Genomic DNA, 24,689 nt, shown 5'->3' with positions numbered 1-24,689 from the left:
GAGGTGATGGTTCGATCCCACTCCATCCAATAGTTAGATTCTCTAAAATTGGCATGCTTACGCATTCGTTATTCGCCACGCGTAATGTTAAATGTGCCCTTACATGTCATGTCATCATGATACAAGTGTTTTTACCCTTGCGTTGCACGGCGAATTGATCTACTTACTTAAACATTTAGTGAATATACCAAGTACTGAGAGATCGTCACATTACAAAAAATATATATAATTACATACAACCAGTTCTATCACAATGTAAACAATACTCAAACTATGGGTTTTACACAGGGTTGAAAAGTGTAAAAACAGAAGGTGAATTAAGATGGATTGGAACAACACTTGCAACATCAATTACTCGTTTGCAGTTCCTGCCATGAAGATAAAATATCAATTAGAATTTCAGCTTAAATTCAAACGATAAATAATATAACTGTTAAAGTCATACCTCTTCTAACTTGGTAATAATAAGAGGGTCAAAATGAATGCAAAGTCTGGATGCTGGAATTGATCTGCCAAGAAACAATTACAGTCAGTTTGTATTAATATGGTTAAAAAATGAAATTAATGAACATTGTAATGCATAAACATCACCTGTTAGATATTTTCAAAAACTTCTTTGTACACAACATTACGGGTTGTGTTTGAAACATTGCCTTCATCATCAATAATCAGCATTTTCAATCCTTTTCTAGACTTCACTCTAGACAAAGCAACATAGAGTTGTCCGTGAGTAAACACAGGTCTCGGCAAATACAATCCTACATGCGAAGAGTGATTGGCCATGGCTCTTATTGATGGTCATTCCAAAACACAAAGAAACCGGAAATTGCCTTCGTTGAAATTTGAATGGAATGCTGGAGTCTGAAGGGGTCAGACTCATTCTAGGAATGAAAGCAGTTTCACCAGAATTTGTCCCTGTCAAAACAATTGCAACAATGATATATTTAGTCAATGCATTAACAATCATTCGAGTTCCATTGCATAACCCAACCGCTTGATCAATGTTTCGAATAAGCATGATTGGTACCCCTACTTTCAATAAAATCCTGTGGTTTGGAATTCCAGAACATTTTACATCATTCAAAAACTCAGAAGTGAACCATTCCGGATTCATCTCAGAATCTTCGTATGATTTGCAGGGGGTGTCACAACTTAAGTACTCACACTCTTCACCAGGAATCATAGACAACATAAAATTGTTGATCTCCTCCACACTATCAAGAGTTGGAGCTAGAATAGCTCTTTCTTGAAAGTATTTATTATTCTTTAGATTCTGTAGGAGATTTGGGTAAGCAAAGTTTACTAACTCAAAAAAAGGATCATCACACTTTTCAACCAATAAATCTTGGGGGATTTCAATGATAGAATTCCCAGCTGGATCAAGCAGATTCCATCTATCGCTAACCTCGGAACCATACTCCCGGATAAAGCAGCGAGGGATTTCTCCTTCAAGCTGCATGCATTATGAAACTGGAAATAAGTAGTCTAAATAACATACAACGGAAAGAAAAAAGTAAAAATTTCGCTGGTAAATAGTTCTAACCTCCCATTTGCGAGAGTAAACTGGAACCCAATACTTGTACCATAACCATGGGTAGTCTTCAATCTTTGGCATGGTTGATTTGGGTACAGATGATTCAGGATAATAGAAGAGAAGAAGAAAGCAGGAAAATAAACCTCTGAGATAAAAGATTGGAAACTTTTAAGAGAAGGGATAAATATAAAAACCGACACCTATATGATAGAAGAAGTAGAAGAAGCACACGTATAGAGAGAGGTAGAAACTGAAAAGATTGAAAAGGAATGATGTAATGGAAGCAGATGAAGATGGAAAGTCAGTGAAAAAAAAAGCAACGATGAGTGATAAATGTAATAAATGACTTGCACTCCCAATGTTATTCTCGAGCAACATAAAACAGTAAAAAGAACTTGAAAGGGTTCCCAATAAACACATTATGTTCACAGTTATGGATATTAAACCACATCACCCACAAAGTAATAAACATGCTTGGCATCCAACATGGTCATTTAAAGGAAATTTTCTTTGAAAACCACAAAACTGTTTAGACTAATTGCAATATTCCACATTGATGATTACTTAGAGACAAAGCAAAAAATTAGTAAGAAAATAAAAAGGATGAAGATTTTTTTTTTCTTGAAACTAATAAGGATGTAGATTTTAAAATAACTTAAATTTACATTATTTAAAAGAACTTATCTTTTAAGAGAAAAAATGTTTAACATTCTCAGTTGTAAGATGTTCATTCCCGTGCTATTTTATTTTTATTTTATTAATTTCCATCACCCAAATTACATGGTTAGTCATGATTTTCAAAACATTAAGTTATAAAAAATTTATTAGTATGAACCCCAAATAGTTTGTTATTTTTGTTATTTTCCAATTCAAAACACTTGTTTAAGAACCGCATTTTATCAATATTGGAATGTAATGATTACTGATTAAACCCAAGAACACTTTTCTCAAAAAAAAAAAAACTAAATTTTTACCTCAGTTTTTTCAGTTGATATATAAGAAATATGGAAGATCAATGAAAGAGTATTTCTAATGATTAATATTGGAACATAAAATAACGATTCTCAAATTGACCTTTATTTTTGGGATTTATATCATGGAGATGTGCCGTAATGAACAAATATCTAAAACGTTTTAACATAATAACTCAGTGGTGAACATGATAATAACCCATAAAGTTTTTCAAAAAACATCATATATTAAAATATTTAAGTAAAACATTCGAGGTAAAAAATCTCGATCCCAGATTCAAGTAAGTTAGAAAACCTAGATTATACCTTTGGTATTCATAAGTTTGAGTTAAAAATCTAGAACCCAGATAGAGCAATCATACTAAAATCTAGAACCCAGAAAACATAGATTATACCTTTGGAATTCATAAATTTGAGTTAAACATCATATATTTTTTATTTGAAATTAATTAAATATCATATATAAAATATTTAAAAATCAAGTATAAATCACAAAGATTAATTTTAATAACATAAATGCAAATCATAGATATAAGGAGAATATAAAATAACAGCCAAACATACTAATGGTTCGATAATATAGCCAAATTCCGATAGTCATTCATAAGCCCGCAAAATTAGAGCATATAGCTCACAAAATGATAAGATAAAATCACGCAAGGGAAAATTAAGTCTAGGCATAACAGCCTTACAAAACATCAAAATAAGAGTAATAATTCAAAACAACAACAGGAAAGATTTTCACTTCTTCTCCTTCTTAACACTCTTCAAAATCTTCTTGCTTCCAACTGAACCAATCTTGACATCAACAGCTGAAGGAGAAGGGCGCTTGGATTGGGGGGAGACTTCACCACCAGCACTGGCATTGTCATCAGAATCATTTGGAGCAACAACAGCTTCAATTATCTCAGCATGAAGAGTCTATCAACAAAAAAACGACAAATATCGTTAAGTCCGACGCCAGTGTATTACCAAGTTCTTAAAAAAATTCCGGTTTCTATATTTAACCTTAAGCTTTTCGTCCCTAGCCGTTTTCAAACAGTCCATTTTCTCCTTCAGTTTATTTTTGCCAGCATTAGGAGATTCAACTGAACCTCCTTTTGGGGGAGAAGTATCAGATCCAACTGAATCACCATCAATAGCCTGGCAAAAAAATGAAAATAGATTCAAATTTAGGTAATCAAATACACCAAAACGGAACATTACAAATTATGTAAAAAAGTAAAAAACTCTTACAATCAACTTGATCCCACTCATATCAGAAGATCCACCATCAAAAGAAAGATTCTGAGTGTCACAACCCAAATCAACTGCACTTGCAGGGGGAGAATCAGTATTTGGAAGTTCTCCAGCAACTGCAAACTCAACATTCAGATCCTATCATTGCAAAAGATAATTATTAAATAAAACGTACTCCCAATTCTGCCAAGTACAAATAATCGATTAAAAACCTTAGAGATCTCTGGGTTGATAGATTCCTGCTTCAGAACAGAGGTAGGAGTAGCCAAAAAATAAAATGGATTCGATTCATCCTGTACAATACAGTAAAAATAATCAATATACATAAATGAAAGCAAATTCCGGAGAAGGCATAAAAAATTCATACATACATCAGATGGGGGGAGTTAGAAATGAACTGATTAATGATTTCAGGGTCATAACAAAACTTCTTAACACGATAAGAAGGCTCATAAATGGAGTTTGAGGAGTTAGAAACTTCAATCTTGAATAGGAAAGTTCTGTCAATCAAATCCAGAATATCAGAGGGAACATTCGGTGAATCAGGCCCCTGGAAAGAAGAAAACAGTAAGGATCACATGAAACATCTAAAAAAGACAATAATATAGAGATACATGAATGTTAAACAATGAATCAAATACTAACAGCTTTGTTTGAAGCATCAACCAAAATAGCACATGGCTTCTTCACCACAGAGTTTGCCTCTTGATCAAAAAGCACAAAAGTAGCAGTATTCTTTGAATTCATAACCCTAAGTTGAATTCGAAACTTATACAATGGAGAAGCAACATGCCGATTACATGCTTCACAGAAGTACATGCCATCAGCTGGATATACTTTCTTACTACATTTGCATGCTGGATAATACCAATCCATCCCATCAGGAATGTACTTCATAGTACCCAATACAACACAATATGATTTCTACATTCATAAAAAATAAGGCATTATATAACGATATAACAAAAACAAATATTAGAAAAGGGAATGTATAGAACAAAAGTGTTAGAAAACCTCAGTAAGATCCTTAATCTGTTCGATTGTTTTTCCATCAGTCTGTCTCAGTAAGTCTTCCTCCACATAGATCATTCCAGAATCCTGAAGCTGACTTAGCACTTGAGAGGCTGGGTCATTCCTTTCGAAAAACCTTAACAAACCAAGATTGAACCGTGTCAAACAAATTCATAACAAAAATTACTATCATTACAAAGCAAGTAACATACCTTTCCCTAATTTTGGTAGCTTCATCAATTGCTGGATTGAACAAAATCTTAGTAGCACCATAAACATTATGAATACTTGGCTTACCTACAACATCATATAATAAAATACAATGTATAAGAATAGATCACTAAAAAATCAGCAAAAATAAAAAAAAAAAGAAATTAAAAAAACAAACAACCTCTGAAAGGCTTAATTTTGGCATATTGAACAACAACCACATCATTTGTCATATCTCCAGATGAGAGGTGACCCAAGATCTCAGAAACATATTTCCCAAAAAAAAGCACATTCCATACGAACTCTGTGGAAAATTCGAAGATTAAAAAATAAAAATAAACTCTAAAATTTAAAAATTAAATAGATCGTCAATGGAAGGGATTAAGGTTATGGGTATACCCATCCTGGTCAAGCTCAAGCGTTATCTTCTTCTGGCTAACACCATCCTTTTCAAACTCATGCTCCCCACTTGCCCCAGTCAATATTCCAATAACATCTACAACACATCGTCATTTTAGTAAAAGGCCAACAATTTATAGTAAGGAATAATCAAAGTATTCATAATAAAAAGTCATAGATGAACAAACCAATAAGAAAGGAAGCATCAGGGTCATTGAACATGATCTCCGATATGGCCATGAAGGAATAAGGACTGTGATTGATGGGCGTGTTTGTAACGACACAGACAAAAGTATGGATTTGGAAATTGATCTTAAAGGCATGACCAGTAGTCCTAAAATCGCGACCACTCTCTCCAACACCAAAAAAGGAGATTTGATAAACACGACCTTCAGTCAATAGAGATTGGAATCGATAAATCAAAGTCTTCCTCACAGTAGCATGAATCTTGTCACCCTTTGAATCAACCAGCACCATATCCAAAGAGAAGGGTAACTTAGAACCATAAAGGCTAGGGCTAAGCCACAGACGCTGCACTTTGGCGACAATGTTCCACGTTTCTTTGGAAGGATTGATGGTCGAGATAACATAAATTTTTCCTGACATCGTGAAGAAAACCAAGAGACAAACAAAACGATGAATTGAAAGAGAGTAAGAGGATGATGGGATTGCAGATATAAGGGGGGGTATTTATACACTTCATAATAGAATACGATTAGGTAGAAAAGGCGGTGAAGATCAAACGTTAAGGAAAAAGAACATTAGATTTTAATTAAAAAAAAAAACAAACAGAAGATTGAAAAAAATCCGCCGGATAAAAAACAAACGAAGATTGGTTACAACGGGCGGTGACGGCAGAAGGTTTTGCTTTAGGGTTAATTGGAGAACATAAACCATGGAAAGCTGAAGATCTAGGATGAGCTAACAATTAATGAAAGGAAAGTAATGGGAAGAGAACTCACTGGTTGGTTAATTTTGAAAAAATCCGCCGGATAAATGCACGCTTATAGGGAGAAGGGAAATGATTAAGTAGAAATTTCTAGAAAAAAAAGAAAGCATTGAAGATGGAAACGCGTGAGAGTAGTGGAGTCTGGAAATGAATACTGGACGCTTATATATATATCAAACGTATGACATCACTGCACGTCAGCTTTCAATGAGAGATCCTGGGAGCATGACACGTAGGATTTTAGTAGGATGGCAATGGGTCCGAGACCCATTGGGTACCCGCAAAAAATACCCACAATGGGTAGGGTAAAAACCCGTTAGGTGGGTATGGGGTTGGGCATGGGTAAATACCCGCAAAAATTAATGGGTACGGGTGCGGGTATGGGTACTATAGTACCCAACCCGCCCCATACCCGCACACACATATTATACATATACATACACATAATTGGTAGTATATTTTAATAAACTTAGAATATAACTTCTCAACTTCTTTTAAAAAATACGCAAGTGAAGTCTTAATATTATATGTACGGTTCATGATTATTTTCACTTATTTTAAAAATAAATTATTAACCGACAACTTTTAAGAGTTTATTAATAATCTAAATTTATAAATTTTAAGCTTCAATTCTCGCTTATTCTTTTTATAAAATTTATACTTATTCAAATGATTTTACTTCTTAAATATTGATGATCATTTGTATTTTTAATTAATGAGTTTTATTTTATAACATCAGTTATATTTTGATTTTCTATTGAAGAAACTTAAATTTTCACTAACTAAATTGCGGGTAACGGGCACGGGTACGGGGACGGGCATTCAGATTGCTACCCACGTAGGTATGGGGACGGGTACGAGTACTCTTTGAAAACGCGGGTATGGGGATGGGTGCTATAGTACCCTACCCAGACCCTACCCATTGCCATCCCTAGATTTTAGGCTTTAACACTATGTTTGGTTGTGAAGAGAGAGATAGAGAAGAGAGATTAGAGAAGAGAGAAGTTGAGTAGAGAGAAATAGGTGAGAGATAGAGTAGATTTAGAGATTGTTTGGTATGGTAGAGATAAAGGAGAAAGAGAGATGAGAAATAATGAGGTGGAAGAGAGAGAAAAATTAACTTTTAATTAAAATAATATTTTTTTATAATAAAGGTGTCAGAAAGCAGATAGTGGCGGAACCGCCACTAAATGCTAAGAAAAGGACAAAAAAAATAATAGTGGCGGTTTGGAACCGCCACTACCTGCGCTTAAAGTAAAAAAAAAAAATGCGTCAGCCAGGAATCTCTTCGCAAAACGCGAAGAGAGTAAAAAGTGGAAAAAACCCACCCTCTATCTATCTCTCCCCTACATTAATACACAACCAAACAACCACACACAACCCATCTCTCTCCTATCTCTCTCTTCTCCCTCAATCTCTTATCAACCTCTCTCATATACCAAACATAGTGTAAGAGTCATTCTGGGAGAAGAGTGATTTTGGTAGTGACACATCAGCAAACCCACTATCATAGAGTTACTCTTTTATAAAGTATATAGATAGATATCCTAGTCACCACATGTCATATCTCTCCCTTAGTGACACTTTAGTAATAACATTTTAATTTTCGGATGAGAGTATTAACGAAAAGGCTAAAAGTTTGTCAAATAAATGTTAGGAGTCACATTTACTCATTTTAAAACACATGAATCTATTTTACGCAATTGCTATATAAGCACAAAAGTTCAATTAACTTTTTTTAATACTAAGTTATTAATGATGTGTCAAAATAGAAAGTTCTAATTGGATGTATATTAAAACTCTTTTTATACCATGAGTGTATATTTATTAAATTTATTTGGATGTATATTAAAACTCTTTTTATACCATGAGTGTATATTTATTAAATTTATCTGCATCTCTCAAAAAATATTTATAATCTATATGTTTTCATTGTATTGGGTTACTAACAGTTAAAATATACTGGTATAGATAGCCTAAAATCCTACTGGTATCTAGATACCAAATAAAGAGTTAAAATATTGTGATAAATCTAATTCAATTTGTGAAATTGCAGCGACCAATGACACCTTGAATTTCACTGTTTTGATTTACAAATAACCATTCATTCAACCTTTTAATTTGTGTAGTACTGGCAATAGGAACTTAATTCAGCAAATCCGTGAACTGTTACGTTGACACTACAAGTGTTTGTTATAGCCATTTTTTTAGAGGAGCGTACATATGGTGGGAGATGCTTTAGCCAAGTATGGAACTTCTGTTAAGTGTTAACTATCATTGGCAAGTATAGAAGCTTCCTCCTTCCAATGTTGTGCCTCTCTTGTTCCAAGACGTCCTTGTTTAGTCTTGTTTTTCTTTCCTAAGTAACCAAAAAAATTCCTTTTAAAAAAAAAATTAAGTGACACTTTTTCCCCAAGATATATTTCTACAGATGACAACCATGAGACTAATAAGTTCAGAGATTGAATCATGAACCTAAATGCTTAACAAATCTAGCTATCTACCGACTGTAATTTACATTTTTCAACCAAAAAGAAATACTTGGAAATTCTAATTCAATAAAAAATGTCATAAATAAGAAACCTTTTTTTTCTGAAACAAAATAAGAAACCTAGTTCCCTGCTAGTTTTAATTCATTCTTTTGCCATTGCCATAAAATTCACGAAAAAAGGTTGGAACCTGAAGAGACGAAATTTTTTGGCTTGGGTGGCTTGGGCTTATTGAAGCTTACAATTTCATTGTGCCTAGGTTCAAATGCCCACATTTTCCAAAATAATTCCATGGTCCACTTAAAATGCTACTTTTATTTCAAAAAGGTCAAATTTCGGACCTCTAAGTTTGACCTGGTACAGTTGGCTGCAACTTGGTACGTATAGGTTCCCCATTTTTTGAACAAACAAAGTCCCTTCCCATACACAAGTAGAGGCGCGGAAAGAGGCAATTACTCCGATGAAGTAAAGGCTTATGTGGTGGCTCGAGCAAAAGTAATTGCTGGTGCGACAGATAGAGAGAGAGACTTATACATGAAGGAAAAGAGCGAACTTAAGTTTGCATGAGTGACTAAGGTGGTCCGAAACACTTATTTAAGGCATGAAATATATATTAATAAATCAAGGTTCGAGAGCATGCTTATCGAATTGAAAAGCCAAACGCGGTTGATTTGGTATAGAAAAAAGAGTAAATCAACAAAAAAACCAAGACAAAAAGTCCCATAAGGCAAGAGAAAACGACCCTAACAACCTGGGCAATAACCACCCTTTACAACAGCTAAGCCCAAAAAGAAATCAAAAACCTAGTCCAAAACCCCCTAACCCACAAACAAGATCAAACCAAAAGAACCAATCACCCAAGACAAAGCACCGAAGCCACTAAAAACCTCCATATAACCTCGGATGGTATTGACCAAAAAAAAAAAAAAAAAAAAAAACCTCGGATGGTTAGCTACCAGATGAGCTTAGAGGAAAGCTTTGAAGGTGGATTCTTCAGCGGACACTATGAAGGGTTCTGTTCTTCTCAACTTTTGTTCATGTTTATGAAGCTATCATGAAATTGAATAACTAATTTCTCTTTTTGTTGAGATTGAGAATAAACTCTCAATCACTTACTTAACGGATGCAGGGCCGGTCCTGACATTTTGGAGGCCCTGGGCAAATAATAAAAATGGACCCTTAATAATTTTTTTAAGGAACATTATCTATTTAAATTATTTAGCAAAGTAGGGTAGTTTTATGAGAAAAGACAACTGACGTGTGCCCCAGTCAAAAAACCGTGGCCAAAAATTTAAAAAGGCAACGGTTTCTAAGCTGTTGCATAAAAACTTTAGGCCACACTTTAAGAAGCAACTCAAGACAAAGCTGGAGAGTGGAGAATCAGGCTATAAGGTGCATCTTTTTCGGTTATGATCAACAGAAGAAAAGGCAACAGTTTCAAAGCTGTTGCATAAAAACTTTAGGCCACACTTTAGAAACCGTAGCCTTTGAGAATTTTTTTTGAGGCCCCTTCATTTTGGAGGCCCTGGGCTGTGGGCCTGCTTGCACAAGCCCAGGGCCGGCCCTGAACGGATGTAATAATGAACCAATATGCTAACTCACTTGGTTTCAGTTTTTTGAATTTAAAACTATTTTCTAAGAAAAAATTGTTATTCAAATAAGAAAAGAAAAAGAAAAGGTTTGAACATATGTTTTCAAAGCAAAAAAAAAATGATGATTTGAAAACTAAAATTAGAATGAAAAAATATCTCAAAGGTATTTTGGTTTTCTTAAAAAAAAACTAAAAAGGAAACAACTTTTAACAACTATTAAATTAAAAAAAATGTTCATACCAAATTAGTTTTTGTTGTTTTTATTTTCTAATTTTATAAACTGTATTACAAAACAATAATCAAACCATTCTTAATATTATAAGAAAAAAGGATTTCTCTAAAGAGGGTGTAGGTTTTTTTTTCTTCTACAACTTGTATAATATTTTTTAAGAAAATGATTAAATATTTTTAATACTATGATAAAATATATTATTTTGACTAAAACACTCACATTAAAATCTTAGCTAACAGTAAATAATTATTAAAAAAATCCAATGATTATAAAATAATGCTACCCTCAAAGTAATTGTACTTACTTAAATACAATTAATTATTTTTTCGAATTATTAGCATTTTAATTGTAATAGTAGTAGCAACTTTGAGCACGTGAATAGTGAGTCATCGAAACTGGTTCATAATCAATTAATGAAATGCTGAGAAACGAAAGACTAGGACAAACAAAGGCATGGTTAACAGCTTTCACCCTCTGCAACATTATTGCATTTTAGTTTCCATGCATAGGGAGACACACGCACACACTCCAAGCTCTAACAAACTCCACCGCGAACACCGGGTGAGGGCATTTCCGTCTTCTCACACTCCTTCAAAATTCGCGGTACCTAGCTCTTTCCTTCCCGAAGCTTAACCATACAAAACAACAACAACAGTCTTTCACCTTCTTCTATTCTCTTCGTCTTCTCTGATTCAAAATCAAAGCAGTTATAGAGAGAGAAAGTAGTTATAGAGAGAGAAAGTAGTTACAGAGAGAGAGAGAGAGTGAGTGAGATTTCTCATTTTTCATGGCAGCTTCTGATGGAAGCGAGTACTTCGAGATCGGGTCGTTCCGGAGCGAGAGCTTCGCCAGAGCTTCTAACGCCGATACGGTGGAGGAAGACGAGGAGGAGCTACAATGGGCGGCGCTCTCCCGTTTGCCATCGCAGAAGCGAATCAACTACGCACTCTACCGCGCGAGCTCTTCCCGCCGGCAGCCACCGCCGCTTGGCTCCCCTGCCGGCGCCGGTGGCCGAGCAGACAACTTAATGGACGTCAGAAAGCTCAGCCGATCTCACCGCGAACTCGTCGTCAAGAAGGCGCTCGCGACGAACGATCAAGATAACTACCGCCTCCTCTCCGCCATCAAAGAACGCCTCGACAGGTTCCGATTTTAATCGTCGTTTTTTCTTCTTCTTTCGCTCATTCTCTTGTTCAATTGTTCAAAGTTATAGATCTGAGTTGTTGTTTTCGCAATTTGTTGCTATTTCTGGAAACGATATAGGATTGGAATTGAGGTGCCGAACATTGAAGTGAGATTCAGTAACTTGAGCGTCAGTGCTGATGTTCAAATCGGTTCCAGAGCTTTGCCGACGTTGATCAATTACACTCGCGATGCGCTTGAGGTCAGTATCGATTGCGATTCGATTCACTTTTCTTTGATGATGTGTTGTCGTCGTTGTGATTGATTGATTGATGCATGTCTGTGTGTGTGAGGTGATTGTGACTCGTGTGATTGCGTGCAGACTATATGCACCAATTTGGGGATATATCGACCTAAACGGCATTCGCTTACCATCTTGGACAATGTCAGTGGAGTCATCAAACCGGGAAGGTAATAATGGTTTCTTCTTCTTCAACGGTTTTCGTCTTTGGCTGGTTAACGTTATTCTTACGCAATTGATTGATTGATGCATGTGATTGTGAATTCCACTCGATCTTTGTTTGATTTGATTTTGTTCATTTCAAGTTAAGTTCGGTCTAACTATAATCATTTAATTTGATAGTTTGGTCTGTGGTATGGTAGTTGGGATAAGAAATATTATCATCACGGGGGTAAATGGGTTTCTATATTTGATAGGCTCAGAAGTTTCATGTGCGTTCGGTTGATCACGCTTTTTGCTAGCTGTGCAGGATGACTTTGCTACTTGGAGCACCGGGAGCGGGAAAATCCTCCTTACTTTTGGCGCTCGCGGGCAAGCTTGATAGCAACTTGAAGGTGCAATCTCTGTCTGTGTTACTATAAGTCAGTGGAAAATTTCATGTTCAATCTTAACCTTAACCAGCCTCAGAGAGGCATGAAGTGAAATTGTTGATGTGATCGATGTGATAGAAAAATAAAATAAAGATAAAAAAAAGAAATAAGTGGAAATAAGATAAAAAGCAATATATCACGGTGAAAATATCAAAGTTGGAATAACATGTGATAAGTGAGTTAAGAATATGGATAAGTGATGTGACTAAGAAAAAAATAGTGAAAATAAAATGAAAAAGAAATAACAATAATATATTCCCACATCATTTTTTTACTCACTCAATTTCCACATAGTTTTATTTCTATCTCTCTTTACTTTTTATATCATATGACGTATCATATCTTATATTTTTTTCTCTCTTTCTTTTCTCCTTTCTTCCCATTACCTCTTTTCCACCAAATGTAGAGTGTGAGGAAAACATTTAAAACAAAATAGGTGTTAATAAATCAAAACAATTTCAACTATATGAAACTCTTTGTTGAGTATAATAAAAAAAGTAAAAAAAAATTGCACCAAAGCAGTATAAAACTCTTTGTTTTGATTTATTGAACTCTCTCATTTTCAAGGGTACTAGAATATTGCACTTAAATTTACTAGAATAACTCAGAAAATTAATTTTTAATTTAAAAAAAAATTTGGTTACTGAGAGAGCCTAACACAAAAAAAACTACAAATGTGTCGCACGCGAGAATGTAACTCCCAATTAATGAGACAAAAGATAATTTGAACACTTAGAATGAGGAACCTCCCAAATACGGATGTCAAGATCAAGATGAACTAAATTAGGCAAACAATCCGCCACTTGATTTGTCTCGCCCCAAACGTAAACAGACTTTCGTCATCGAAGCACGGACCTAATTAACCATAGAAGTGTACGGGTGGAAATAAAGATAATGAATAATTTTTTTTTTTCATTTAAAATTCTAAAACTGAATATTGAAATACCTTAAAAACTAGATAAATAGAATCCAAACTTATAAAATGTGGAATCCTACATATTTTCGAACATCTATGAAAACTCAATGAGTTAAGTTTCAAATTAAGATTTCATTGTTGGAGATGTTTTTAAGGGTTTATCAGTTAGTTAATTAGAGTGTTTATTGTGAGATGAAAACATTAAATCGCGATAATATGTGATACTTTTTACAATTTTCCCTGTTCTATTTCTACAGAAAACTGGTAGTATAACATACAATGGCCATGAGGCAGATGAGTTTTTTGTTAAAAGGACTTGTGCGTACATTAGCCAAACAGACAATCACACTGCAGAACTGACAGTGCGAGAAACTTTGGACTTTGCTGCTAGATGTCAAGGGGCACAAGAAGGTTTTGCAGGTATATAAACTTAATTATATTGAAGGATTTTCTATAAAATTTTATTACCATTAAATTTCTTCTGCAAAATGCGTTTAAGTCTCTATTTTCTGGTTTATTCTTCTTCCGGCTTCTCTTTCAACTTCTTCTTACAGCATACACGAAAGATATTGGCCGCCTAGAGAATGAAAGGAACATCCGACCTAGTCCAGAAATTGATGCATTTATGAAGGTTATCATCCTAAATGTTTTGTAGTGTATGAATATAACGGTTGCCTGCATGTATATATCAAGGTGTCTCCTAAATAATGTTTTATTTGAAATTTGATTAACTCCACAGGCATCATCTGTTGGTGGTAAAAAGCACAGTGTGAACACTGACTACATTTTGAAAGTTCTTGGTCTCGATATATGTTCAGAGACAATCGTTGGTAGCGATATGCTGAGGGGGGTCTCCGGAGGCCAAAGAAAGAGAGTTACAACAGGTTCCTCTCCCCTTTGTTTAGGAATTAGCAGCATTTGTTTTGAGCATCCTTGATGTTTACTGTCCTAGAGTATCTTTTTTAATTCCCTTATATCTGTTTCTACTTATAATTTGTCAAGTATTATTGAGGTAATCTCCTCTGAGGGTTTCCCGTTACAACTGAGACACTAATCTATTTTCCCAAATCTACAAACTAAATAGATGCGCCTCCATATCTCACATTTCCATATTTATATATTTAATTAATCCTCTCCTAGTAACTACTAACTAACTCCTATAACAGCCTTAACTACATAATAATTCTGTTTTCTGCATCAGGTAGAAAGTTAGCATCATATAACACTTTTGGAAGATATATTTCCGTTCAAACACTATTTCATTGTTCCTTTCCTTGTATAGACAAAATGATTTTGGTAATAGTGCTTGTAGTTTGTATATCGTTTCTTGGATTCATTTGGAGCATCTTGACATATATAAGTGATGAACTTGACTTTTTTTTATATATAAATGTATCTGAGCTAGACGGCTTCATATACAGTGATGACTATTATTTAAGTCTTGCAGACTGCAGTTGCAGCAATAACATCTTGTCCTGCATCTTTTAGGAGAAATGATTGTTGGTCCGAGAAAAACACTATTTATGGATGAAATATCAACTGGACTTGATAGCTCTACTACATTCCAGATAGTAAAATGCATAAAGAATTTTGTTCATCTGATGGATGCTACAGTACTCATGGCTCTCCTTCAGCCAGCTCCTGAAACATTTGAGCTATTTGATGATCTGGTGCTTCTGTCGGAGGGGCACGTGATATATGAAGGCCCTAGAGAAAATGTGCTTGAGTTTTTTGAGTCAATAGGTTTTAAACTTCCACCACGTAAAGGGATTGCAGACTTTCTTCAGGAGGTATATCTTTTGAACATGCTTTTATGATCAGGTGCTTTCTTTGATTCTTGCTTAATTTCTGTTTATTTTTTATAGGTGTCCTCTAGAAAGGATCAAGCGCAATACTGGGCGGATCCTTCCAAACAGTATCAGTTTGTCCCAAGTGGTGAGATTGCAGAAGCCTTCAGAAATTCCAGATTTGGAAGTTATGTGGAATCCTTGCAGACTCATCCTTATGATAAATCAAAGTGTCATCCTTCAGCTTTGGCTAGAACTAAATATGCTGTGTCAAGATGGGAGATCTCTAAAGCTTGCTTTGCACGTGAAGCCCTTTTAATCAGCAGACAAAGATTTCTTTATATTTTTAAGACCTGCCAGGTACGTTTGATTTGATATTGTATTTAAACTTGTACTTCGAACTCCTTTTTAATTTCACTAAAAGTTGAAAAGATTTTATTACTAGTTCTTGTATAATTGAAGTCTTCATTAATTGAAGGTCATAGTCATAGTTTTTTTTTAACTGAAAATTTTCCCTAATGAGTGAGAATCAATTGATATAATCATGATTCAGAAGTTCAATATTTATATGCAAGGTTTCTTAGTCGGTTAGTCCTAGTCAAACTAAATCAAGAAACAAACTGCGACAATAAGATAAACAAGGAACAAAACTAATCCTAACATAATAATCTCAACAAACTATATCTTCACAAAAGTATCTCAACAAACTATATCTTCACAAAAGTATCTCAACAAACTATGCTCAACAATCCCCGTCTAGCTGAAGAGTATAAATCATATGCATCCACTTTGGAATATATGTGTGCTTCCATTTCACCCCTTAAGGATTTAGTTAATATATCAGCAAGATTATCCTTAGAGCAAACAAATGAAGTTTTGATGATACGAGAAATCATTTTCTCTCTGATAAAATAATAATCAAACTTCTATATGATTGATTCTCATGAAAGACTTGATTGAAGAGATGGAAAGTTGACTGGTTTTCACACATTAGCTCCATAGGAGTATAAGACCAACATGACAGAACAGTAACTCATGAATTAAATGTTTTTACCATAAAAGCTCACATGTTGTGTGTGCCATTATCTGATACTTAGCTTCCACATTTGACCTACCTGGAGCTGTTGCGAGTCAATGCTGATTCTCTAGGACTGCTGCGAGCTCAGCTGATTCAGCTGATAATAGTAGGCAGTGAACTAGGGAAAAAAACCAGTAACAATATGGCCAAAAATGAAAGAATGAAACAACAGTAAACCAGCAGCAACCAAAAAACAAAACACTGACACAAAGAATAAAGAGCAACTTAGTGCTAATTGCTAAATAAAACCATGAAACAGAACCCAAACACACCCTAAAAGTACTTCAATTAGTTTTATACAAAGAAATAAATTAAAACCAGGAACCACAAGGCCAAACAAGGTGCTTAATGAGAAATACTAGTTTGGGATCAACCGGTTGATGGCTTCAGAGGTGGACACTTGGATAAACTTCGACACCTGATAACTGTCGAAAGTGAGTAAGCGTTGACAACAGTTGATGCTTCATAGAGAGTGCGCTACGCTGATAGTAGCTGAAGCCTTAAAACAAGATAACAGAAATCCTGATTGAAACTCATGGCTTCGGCATGCAGCGGGTCGGTGCTGGTAGCTATTGGAACCCAACAACAAGGAGATGAGCAAATATAGAGTACCTTGAAAAATTGAGTTACTAGAGATTGACTAGATTTCTAGTTGTAGTAACATCAGTATAACAAAATTCTAAACTTCAAGAAACTCAATAATGGAATAGTGATTTGACAGGTCATGAAGGATGATATTGCTCTGATACCATCTTGAAGCTGGATTTTATTTTGAATAATTGATTGATATTAACATGACTTAAAAGTACAATATTTATATACAAGGTTTCCTAGTCCTAGTCAAAGTAAATGGGGAAACAAACTGACAAACTATAGTAACAAGATAACAAAAAATAGTAACAGGAAAAAATTTAAGCTGAACCAAAGTAATTTTAACATGATTATCTCAACAAACTTTATCCTAACAGATATCTATTCTCAACAATGTTCATTAATTTAAACCCAAATCATTGAATAGGACTGTTAAAATTACAGTATATTTTAAAGGAACATTAATAGGAAGTTTATATTGAATAGGACTGTTAAAGGAACATAGTAAACATTTTTCAAATAAATAGGAAGTTTATATTCAGATACTATAGTATTATAGCAAATGAGTGACTCATGTTCATGGTCCCTTTTTCTCAATTTTCTATGATGATTCTATCACAGCCCATCATAGGAGTAGCCATTCAATTGTCTCTTGCTCTGATTTATCTTGGATATATATTTAGAGTGCATGTCTCATTTATAATTTTATGAGCTCATAAACACCCACCTAATGAGAATTCATTTATGTTTTGGCTCATCTAAGTTATACTATAATTGTTACTTAATGTTGAAAGTGTCCTCCAACGACAGAAATAGAAATAGCTTAAGTCTATATAAAAACTAGAGATGCACTTCACCTTAAACATTGCCAAAGTGACACTTCAAGCAAACTATATTTCTTTCTTCCACAGCTATCGGGGCTGACCCAGTAAATTCCAGCACTTTGAAACATTTTTTGCTTTTTGTTTTATATATGATTATTACTGACTTATTTTTTGTGTGACTGTATACTTTGCCTGTAAAAATTCATATTCTTATTTCTTAGAGGATATCCATTTGATAGAGTTGAAACTGCTACGTCATCAATTAAGATAGCTACATTTAGTTTTATGTTAGCATGTTGATTACATTATAATTTTTCTTTTGGAAAAGTGTAATTTCTCTGTTTTCTTGTTGATAATTCTGTAACTATTTTGACGTTTTTATATTTTCCCATGTCACCCAAGGTTGCTTTTGTTGGATTTGTCACATGTACAATATTCCTGCGAACTAGGATGCATCCTACAGATGAGGCTTACGGAAACCTTTATGTTTCTGCTTTATTTTTTGGGCTTGTTCACATGATGTTTAATGGGTTCTCTGAGCTCTCTCTCATGATAGCGCGGCTTCCAGTATTTTATAAGCAAAGAGATAATTTGTTCTATCCTGCATGGGCTTGGTCTTTGACCAATTGGGTTCTCCGTGTACCTTACTCCATTATTGAGGCTGTGATATGGACTGTTATTGTGTACTATACTGTTGGTTTTGCCCCTTCTGCGGGAAGGTATCGTAATTTTATTACATGTTTCTGTTGCGAGTTTGCTATTTCATCCTCGTAATCTTTGCATTTTGTTAATTATTTCAGGTTTTTTCGCTACATGTTTATACTTTTTGTAATGCACCAAATGGCAATAGGTCTCTTCCGGATGATGGCTTCTATTGCACGAGATATGGTTCTTGCCAACACATTTGGATCAGCTGCACTCCTTGTTATATTCTTGCTGGGAGGATTTATTATCCCTAAAGGTAAGTGCAGAACCACAAATAGTCAGGGAAAAGTTAACTAACTACATTGCTGTTAGTGATTTGGTTGTTATTCCTTCAGGAATGATTAAGCCTTGGTGGATCTGGGGCTATTGGTTGTCACCCCTTACCTATGGACAACGTGCAATTACTGTTAATGAATTTACTGCTTCCAGATGGATGAAGGTATTTATTTGGCTATGAAAAATTTCTTCATGTGTTGATACTTAATACTGTCAGCGGCCAACTCAATCCTAAGACTTATGTGAATAATATTTTTTGTTCCAGCACCTTCTTACTGATAGCCTTTTGGGTTTAAGCATAGAAAAACCTTAGGCCTGTTGGTGCTTAAAGTTTATTTATAAAGAATCAGTGAAACAAAGATTAAAATTTTCCCCACCTGATTATGGAGCAATCAAGTGATCAAAATATGAATGTGAAGGTGTTAAAACTATATACTCCTACTTGATCAGCATGTTCTTATCACACTATGATGTCTAACAAGTAGTATTAATTTGACTGACTTATATAAAGTTTTAATTAAGCATAACTTTTATATTCTGCAGCAATCAGCACTTGGGAACAACACAATTGGTTACAACATCCTCCATGCACAAAGCCTTCCAAGTGAAGATTATTGGTATTGGGTTTCTGTTGCAGTTTTAGTGACCTATGCAATTATTTTCAACATTATGGTCACTTTGGCCTTGGCCTATCTGCATCGTAAGTTTTGCATGATATTTTCCTAAATTGTTTTCCATTTTAAGCTTGCATTCTCTCTCAATATATGATTCACATTCCCTTTGAGAATCAAATTTCTTATCGTACATATTTGTTTGGGGCAATCTTTATTTAATCCCTTTTTCTTTGTCTCTTACTTTCAATATAGCACTTCAAAAGCCACGGACTGTTATTCCTCAGGATGACGAGCCAGAAAAGAGTTCTTCTAGAGATGGTAATGACTAGCTGTAACTTGAATAGTCATCTATTACATGTTTCACTTTGTTGGACCAGAGGTTCAAGGACCGATAATGTATATTTCGAAAAATGTCTCACATTGCATCACTTGGTTATGCAGCCAATTATGTTTTCAGTACCAGATCTACAAAAGACGAAAGTAACACGAAAGGAATGATTCTTCCCTTTCAACCATTGACAATGACATTCCATAATGTCAGTTATTTTGTTGACATGCCGCAGGTGGGGCATTTGTAGTTTCCGATTCGACAAAATAGAATTCTATATATGTAATGACATAAACACTAGAAAGTATACGAGAAATCTCTTCTCCATTAACTGATTCCGAATAAATTATTTTACAGGAAATAAGAAAGCAAGGAATACCTGAAACTAGATTGCAGCTCTTGTCAAATGTGAGCGGGGTTTTCTCACCGGGTGTTCTTACAGCATTAGTGGGGTCTAGTGGGGCTGGAAAGACCACTTTGATGGATGTACTTGCAGGCAGAAAAACTGGAGGGTATATCGAAGGGGACATCAAAATATCTGGTTACCCGAAAGAGCAACGAACATTTGCCAGAATATCAGGATATGTTGAACAAAATGATATACATTCTCCTCAAGTAACGATTGAGGAATCGCTGTGGTTTTCTGCATCTCTTCGCCTTCCAAAAGAAATCAGCACTGATAAAAAACGTGTAAGTTCGTGTAAGTTTATTTTATGATACACAGTGCATCTGATCATACTAAAGTAGTTTGTAAACTTTAAGTCACTTGAAATATTTTACAGGAATTTGTTGAACAAGTTATGAAACTAGTTGAGCTTGATTCATTGAGAAATGCTTTGGTTGGTATGCCAGGCAGTTCTGGCTTATCAACAGAGCAGAGAAAGCGATTAACAATCGCAGTGGAGCTTGTAGCAAACCCTTCCATTATTTTTATGGACGAGCCTACATCTGGACTTGATGCACGTGCTGCAGCTATAGTTATGCGAGCTGTTCGTAACACTGTTGATACTGGAAGAACTGTGGTTTGCACTATACATCAGCCAAGTATAGATATATTTGAAGCATTTGATGATGTTAGTTCAATTATATATTTTCTGTCATTTGGCTGGTTTGATCACTAGTGGTGCGTTTAGCTTCTATCATAGAGTCTAAACTTTGGTTTATGATACCCAGTTACTTCTCATGAAACGTGGTGGGCGAGTAATATACGGGGGAAAGCTCGGTGTGCAGTCACAGATAATGATAGACTACTTTCAGGTTACATATAATTTTATTATTGATGTTAGTTTTATTATAAATAGTTTTCAGTCCTTAATCCTGACTACAGTGTCCAGCTCATTAATCTCTACGACTTCTAAGAAATTAGTCTCCCACTTTTGGTTAGGGAGACCCTTAATGCACACACCGGAAAAAAAATCATGATTATCAGTACATCAACAGGCAAATTTAATCTATGCATGTGGTTTTAAACTGCAGTCCACCACTTCAATTGTGGCTAAAATATCTAATTTTTTGGATTCTATAACAGTATCATGCAATTGTAGATGGCATTAAGGTAATAATTGATAATAAAATCTGAACATGTGAAAGGCCCTTTAATCCTGATCTGACTAATGCAGAATAACTGATCACATAGAAAGTGATGAGAGAGAGAATCAGGACAATAGAGAATTTGCAGAATTCAGTTCTTATTTAAAAGATGCTCTTTCAGAGTCTAGACGAAAATTATGATCTTATCTGGCATTTCCAAATACCTAAACTTCTGATCTTTTGTTTTTCTGCTTTTGGTCTTTTTGCGTTCATTCCTGTGTGAATATTTTTATTTATGGTTTTTTTCGTGTCTACTCTGCAGGGAATTAGGGGAATTCGCCCTATTCCTAGAGGCTACAATCCAGCTACCTGGGTGCTTGAGGTCACTACACCTTCTGTTGAAGAGACAATTGATGCAGATTTTGCAGAAATTTACAACAATTCAGATCAATACAGGTGTTTCCAACATGTTTCTTAACTGCTATTGTCAAAGTTTTTTTTTTATGAGTTAAAGCTGGAGAGAGATGATATGAATAAAAGGCTCATCATTTAAAAAGAAACCAAGATGTTACAACCCTAAAGCTACAGGTGGTAGAATACAAATTTTATTTATTTGATGAATGATTAAACTGTGTGGTCAATGTTTTTCTCAGGGGGGTGGAAGCTTCTATTTTGGAATTTGAACATCCACCAGCCGGCTCAGAACCACTGAAGTTTGACACTATTTACTCACAAAGCTTGTTGTCCCAATTTTATCGATGCTTATGGAAACAAAATCTTGTGTACTGGAGAAGCCCACCATATAATGCCATGAGGATGTACTTCACCACAATCAGTGCTTTGGTATTTGGTACTGTTTTTTGGGATATTGGTTCAAAAAGGTAACTGTTCTGTATGTTCCCCATTTGTTTTGAATTTCAACATTAAACCATAGGAAAAGAAAACAAAGACGATATCGAAATTGGAATAATCATTTAAATGATTTTGTCTAAGTAGTCAAAGCAGGATTCTACAAGTCTTCAAAAAATGATTATTTCTTGGAACTTAACAAATTAAATCACGCAGGGAATTGCTAAATTATTGCTGTTGTCGTTAATTTCTAATCCAGTGGCCAGTACTAACGAAGCAGTGTCTTTAATATCTTCTGTAGGTCATCAACTCAAGAGCTATATGTGGTTATGGGAGCTCTTTATGCCTCATGCTTGTTTATTGGGGTAAACAACGCCTCTACTGTTCAACCGATTGTTTCAATAGAAAGGACAGTATTTTATAGAGAGAAAGCAGCTGGAATGTACTCTCCAATCGCATATGCGGTAGCCCAGGTAGGTCTGAAAATACAGGAAACTATTTCCCTGGTTAATGTTGTCATGCAAGTTGCTTATAATGAATTTTCAATCTGATTGACAGGGGCTGATAGAGATACCATACATAGCTGTTCAGGCAATGGTATTTGGTTTAATAACATACTTCATGATCAATTTTGAGAGAACAGCTGGTAACATTTTAACTTTCCAATTCCATATTTTGATGTGTTGTTTTATGTATTGGAAATCAGTCCTTATTTTTTGACACGCAAATAGTACTGATATGCCATTGACCCTAAATTTTATTCTTTATCTTTCTCTTCTTGTTCACATCACATCATTTATTGTAATTATCACTTATCTCCCGTACTCTCAGTACCCATAAGGTGTTGATCAAACATTTTTCATTTGGAATCCACAATTTTGAGATACAAACAGGGACACATTTAAGTTTTCCTTTATCAAATTCCATTTATATATCTAATATCAATTTCATTTAAAAACTCATTTTGTTTTCTCCAATTTTTCTTAAGAAATGACATTTTACTTCCAACAATTTCCATTTTTATTTAAGTATGCTTAGAAGGCAGAAATGGTTGTAGATTTTTCATCAAAACAAAATCTGTGCTCAAGTGGATATCTTCTATTTCTTGCAGGGAAGTTTTTTCTCTATCTTCTGTTCATGTTCCTAACGTTTACCTACTTCACCTTTTACGGCATGATGGCTGTTGGTCTTTCACCTACTCAACATCTAGCAGCTGTTATTTCTTCAGCATTTTACTCCCTCTGGAATCTTCTGTCAGGTTTTCTCATCCCAGAATCGGTGTGTACTTCTATACTTTGGAAAATATTTCTCTAGTTTCATTCTTTTTAATCTTTAAAACAGAATAATTAATGAGTTAATACAGAGCTGAAAATTATACTGATGTTACCTCATAGTAAAATAGGCAAGTCGCTTTCCAATCTCCAATTAATTACTTCTACATATATCAGTATCAAAGCGTATTCGTGTAAGGAAAACACCAAATCATGCAGTTTATTCCATAAAGAAACAGAAAAATGAACTTTTGCCGCTGAAATGCGATTAAGTTTGTGGCTTTTTAAACCATGAAATGTTTTTGCTTCTCTCTTGGGTTCTAATGGCAATGACTCTTACAATGTCACAGCATATTCCGGGATGGTGGATATGGTTCTATTATATCTGCCCTGTTCAATGGACGTTACGAGGAGTTATCACGTCTCAGCTTGGTGATGTTGAGACCAAAATTATTGGACCTGGATTCGAGGGCACTGTGAAAGAGTATTTGTCTCTTAATCTTGGATATGATCCAAAAATCATGGGAATTTCAACTGTGGGGCTATCAGTGATAGTGCTTTTTGGATTTATCATCCTCTTCTTTTGCAGTTTTGTTGTATCAGTTAAGGTTTTGAATTTCCAGAAGAGATGAATGGATTACCTAGGTTTTGATTCTGAGGTGTTTGGACGCTGCGAAATACAGAAGTTCTGAGCTTGCCATTTCTTTGGTGGTACACAAGGATGGTTGTTAAAGACCCTTTCTTTTCTTTCCTTTTTGGCAAACTCATGAAGAATTCCCCAAAAAAATTGGATATATTTATGGGGTTTCCATGTTCTTAGGATTATGTCTACTGTCAGTATATAGGGTGTTCATCTTTTTTGAATTGACCGGCTCATCCAAACCAAACACATATAATTGATTGAGATTGTAGTTAATTAGCCATTTCAAATTAAATCCAAACTTAATTGGAGAAAACTCTTCGAATGAAATATGGATGGAGTTAAAAGTCTGTTCATATTATATTCAAAATGGTATCTACATGCACACTAAATAATTCTTCTGAGGCGTTTCTTCATTTCTACATATGGCTATTCTCCCTTCCGATTAAGATTGGGTCTAGCAGGGGAAGACACTTTTATTCCTCTTGTCTTTTCAATAAAAACATTTTACCGCAGTAAAAACTTTTTATTTCTGAAAAACTATATGATTTGCCTGAACATCATGTAGAAACATTACTAGAAAGTATAAACCAATTCATTGGGGGGGAAGGGTAGCTCATTTGCCTATATTAAAAAAACTA

At 34.8% G+C, this 24,689-nt stretch overlaps 1 protein-coding gene and 2 pseudogenes across 1 annotated transcript; 1 reads left to right on the top strand and 2 right to left on the bottom strand.

Moving 5' to 3' along the window:
- Positions 1-166: 166 nt before the first annotated feature.
- Positions 167-1,974, bottom strand: LOC130734001 (uncharacterized; annotated as a pseudogene).
- Positions 1,975-3,085: 1,111 nt separating this feature from the next.
- On the bottom strand, positions 3,086-6,588 carry LOC130734000 (replication protein A 70 kDa DNA-binding subunit C-like; annotated as a pseudogene).
- Positions 6,589-11,005: 4,417 nt separating this feature from the next.
- Positions 11,006-24,421, top strand: LOC130733996 (ABC transporter G family member 31-like). The gene is made up of 24 exons (XM_057586287.1): positions 11,006-11,769; positions 11,890-12,010; positions 12,131-12,219; positions 12,519-12,603; positions 13,813-13,975; positions 14,110-14,186; positions 14,295-14,439; positions 15,044-15,345; positions 15,421-15,702; positions 18,238-18,554; positions 18,636-18,796; positions 18,876-18,979; positions 19,360-19,516; positions 19,683-19,748; positions 19,872-19,993; positions 20,116-20,448; positions 20,541-20,831; positions 20,932-21,015; positions 21,611-21,744; positions 21,942-22,169; positions 22,439-22,610; positions 22,696-22,783; positions 23,249-23,415; positions 23,759-24,421. Exons 1-24 carry the CDS (start codon positions 11,414-11,416, stop codon positions 24,038-24,040), a joined length of 4,326 nt encoding a protein of 1,441 aa, XP_057442270.1. The 5' UTR covers positions 11,006-11,413; the 3' UTR covers positions 24,041-24,421.
- The last annotated feature ends 268 nt before the right edge of the window (positions 24,422-24,689 follow it).

The sequence above is a fragment of the Lotus japonicus genome, chromosome 1 (assembly GCF_012489685.1).
Source record: "Lotus japonicus ecotype B-129 chromosome 1, LjGifu_v1.2".
In the NCBI taxonomy this organism is placed as follows: domain Eukaryota; kingdom Viridiplantae; phylum Streptophyta; class Magnoliopsida; order Fabales; family Fabaceae; genus Lotus; species Lotus japonicus.
The sequence above is the reverse complement of the archived record's forward strand: the minus strand, read 5'-3'. Positions and strand labels throughout refer to the sequence as shown.